This window comes from Nerophis lumbriciformis, linkage group LG02 (genome assembly GCF_033978685.3).
Source record: "Nerophis lumbriciformis linkage group LG02, RoL_Nlum_v2.1, whole genome shotgun sequence".
In the NCBI taxonomy this organism is placed as follows: domain Eukaryota; kingdom Metazoa; phylum Chordata; class Actinopteri; order Syngnathiformes; family Syngnathidae; genus Nerophis; species Nerophis lumbriciformis.
In genome coordinates, this window is record NC_084549.2 from 19,168,373 (window position 1) to 19,171,803 (window position 3,431).

General features: G+C 39.7%; 1 protein-coding gene across 1 annotated transcript; it reads left to right on the top strand.

The window, feature by feature from the left end:
* Window positions 1-1,458: 1,458 nt before the first annotated feature.
* msx3 (muscle segment homeobox 3) lies at window positions 1,459-3,334 on the top strand. Its single transcript, XM_061952981.1, has 2 exons — window positions 1,459-1,884; window positions 2,217-3,334. Exons 1-2 carry the CDS (start codon window positions 1,572-1,574, stop codon window positions 2,609-2,611), a joined length of 708 nt encoding a protein of 235 aa, XP_061808965.1. The 5' UTR covers window positions 1,459-1,571; the 3' UTR covers window positions 2,612-3,334.
* The last annotated feature ends 97 nt before the right edge of the window (window positions 3,335-3,431 follow it).

The window sequence follows — 3,431 nt, forward strand, 5'->3', positions numbered from 1 at the left end:
GCTTATATAACTTTATAGTGACATGCAAAATCGAGTTTCAAATAATAATAATAATAATAATTAAAAAATATCAATGGCATATCAAATAACATTTAAATAAAAATTGAATGCCTCTTTTCTATTTGCAGCCTTCTGAGGTAAATATCAAAATAAACTTTTTCCACAGGCTAGTAATACATTTGAAAATAAAATAACAATAATGAATGAATCAAACATTCAAGCCTTGAAGTTGCAAGAGAAAGTGCATGAATAAAACGTTAAATATTGCTCAGTTTGCTACACTGATTTGCTTTAACACTGAATATGGAACAAGCAACGCTTATATAATTTAATAGTGCAAAATCAACTTTCAAAAAACAAACGAAAAAACATCAATGGTATATTAAATAAAATTTAAATAAAAAATTGAATGCCTCTTTTCTATTTGCAGCCTTCAAAGGTAAATATCAACATTAACTTTTTCCACACGCTAATAAATTTGAAAATAAAATAACAATGAATAAATCAACCATTCAGCCTTTTTACTGCTCAGTTTGCAACACACTGATCTAATCTGATGTGCCCAAGCCAGATATGTGCCATCTTTTCTGGGATGCTTGTTCATTAATGTCGGGGCTCAGGTGGGCGGGGTTGGTAGGGCGGGGTTTGGTGGTAGCGGGGGTGTATATTGTAGCGTCCCGGAAGAGTTAGTGCTGCAAGGGGTTCTGGGTATTTGTTCTGTTGTGTCTATGTTGTGTTACGGTGCGGATGTTTTCCCGAAATGTGTTTGTTATTCTTGTTTGGTGTGGTTTCACAGTGTGGCGCATATTTGTAAGTGTTAAAGTTGTTTATGTGGCCACCCTCAGTGTGACCTGTATGGCTGTTGATCAAGTATGCCTTGCATTCACTTATGTGTGTGTAGAAGCCGCATATATCATGTGACAGGGGCCGGCACGCTGTTTGTATGGAGGAAAAGCAGACGTGCGACAGGTTGTAGAGGACGTTAAAGGCAGTGCCTTTAAGGCACGCACCCAATATTGTTGTCTGGGTGGAAATCGGGAGAAATTCTGGAGAATGGTTGCCCCGGGAGACATTCGTATGAGTATTAACGGTGAATGCGGTGATACAGCGGCGGTGCCGCTGTATAATATCGACGGGCCAGCTCTAATGTTAATTTGATATTGCCTCAAGGGCCAAATGAAATTACACGGCGGGCCAAATTTGGCCCGCGGGCCAGAGTTTGACACCCATGTTATAGAATAATAATGCAAAACGAAGATGTTAAGTGGAAGGCCAGAGAACTAAAGTTAAGTTAAAGTTAAATAAATTAATTATACATTATTTCTTCCTCTAAATAAACCGCCCCTGGTTTGGGGTGTGCACATGAAGAGCCTGCCCTGTCAGAGACAAGGGGAGGAGCCATGAGGGCCCACTACAGAAGAGGGCATGTAGCATGATAATAGGGAAACTTCTAGGCACGTCACTGTGAGAGGACTTCAGTAGCGGTAAACAGTCGTCAACATTTTACTCTTTTGGCTCGACGAGACAAGCAAAACATCGACCGGGGGAGCGCGGAGGGATATTTGGGTTGTATGGCACCTCAGTTGTGCGTCATGAATCCTGCGCAAGGATCGCCACCCTCGGCTGCAGCACCGGAGGACGTCTCCGCACCGGAGCGGCTCGACCCGTCACCTGTCACCAGATGTAAAGGCGCACGAGTGGATCTGCCTTTTAGTGTGGAATCGCTCATATCTGTAGACAGGACGCAGGCAAGAACTCTGCGATTGACGGAGCCCAGCAGAGGATGCGTGAGGATAGAGGAGACTCCGACAGTGGAACTTAAAACCGAGGATGTGGACGTCAACGACACGGAGAAAACCCACTGGCTCCAGTCTTCACCTCCTAGTGAGTCATGTTTGCTATCGAATTCAAGATGTGGGCGAAAGTTTTACTGGCAATGGGGAACTTTTTTTTTGCAGTGATGCAAAAATGCATTGCATCAATTTTACTAATATTTTGACACTTTTATGTCCATGGCAACTAAATTAAGTTGCAATAATATTCAGAGACCTACTGCAACCAAACATATTCTTAAATCAATTATTATAAATTTGAATACATATGCAGTGTAAAACGCATGTTCTCCCAATACAATTGCCAATATGTGCACGTATAATAAATGTGAATATAATTTCAGTAACAAAAGTTGCAGAAGATAATTAATGATGTACTTGCAGGACTCCCCAGCCCGACACATTGCAATCTGCGCAAACACAAGAACAATAGGAAACCCAGAACTCCCTTTACGAGCTCTCAGCTGCTGTCCCTGGAGAGAAAGTTCCGTCAGAAACAATATCTCTCCATCGCGGAGAGAGCGGAGTTCTCCAGCTCACTCAGCCTCACAGAGACCCAAGTCAAGATTTGGTTTCAGAACCGCCGGGCCAAGGCCAAAAGACTGCAAGAAGCCGAGCTGGAGAAGCTCAAGCTGGCCGCCAAGCCTCTGCTGCCGGCCTTCGCGTTCCCCTTCCCGCTGAGCGCACCAATGGGCGCCCCGGCCCTCTACGGCCCTCGGCCCGCCTTACACGCACCAGGACTATTCGGTGGACCTTACGGGATGTACTACTTGTCTTAACCTTTTTTAAAAGACGTGTTGTGTGAGACATGCTGCCTTAAAAATGTCCATAAAAGTATCTTTTAAATGAAGAAATATGTGAGGATATTTATTTAAGAACAAATAATCTATTCATTTCTTTAATAAATATATTAGTTAAATTATTCCATTAAAATGCACAATTGGCCTTTAGAAAATCTAACGAATAAAGACCCAAATTACTTTTAAAATTAAAATTAAACTAATTGTAAAGCCTGCAAAAAAAGAAATTGCAACACTTAATTCCAATAATAATTTAAAAAAAATTATAAACTGAGGATATAAACTTACTGGGTTTATTGTAAAAACTTTTGACAGGATTTATGTATAAAGTATAAAAGCCCCCCAAAAAATTACGTGACATTCCTAATCCAAAGATATACCAACAATTCCAATTACATAATTTTATTTCAAATCGTCCATAAATTTATGTCAATACAAGAACTTATTTTACCAATGCAGTTGATTTTTCCACATTGATAAAAATAATGAAATATTTCTACATCTTTGAATTTAAATTAAAACGGACCTCAAGTTGTTTTTTGACTTTGCACAGATGCTTAAAAAGCTCTCACAGGACAGGAAGCTATATAGCGACATGTGTAAATAAAAGTTGATGTATTTTATATTCAGTGAGTGAATTTGCATCTGTTATTGTGTGAATTATATATTTGTTGACGGATGGGGAAAAAAACATTTTGGAAAATTAAAGTATATTACGGAAATATTAAAGTTTGTGTTGTGTTGTTTTCAAAAGTCATAAACATTGCCTCTTCTTTTGCCACACATGAATGAGAGGCTA

What these genes read in the sequence shown, in the direction of transcription:
- msx3 (XM_061952981.1), top strand. Translation starts at nt 1,572, where the DNA reads ATGGCACCTCAGTTGTGCGTCATGAATCCTGCGCAAGGATCGCCACCC. An exon ending in GCTCCAGTCTTCACCTCCTA is followed by an intron (nt 1,885 to 2,216) that starts GTGAGTCATGTT and finishes ATGTACTTGCAG; the next exon opens with GACTCCCCAGCCCGACACAT.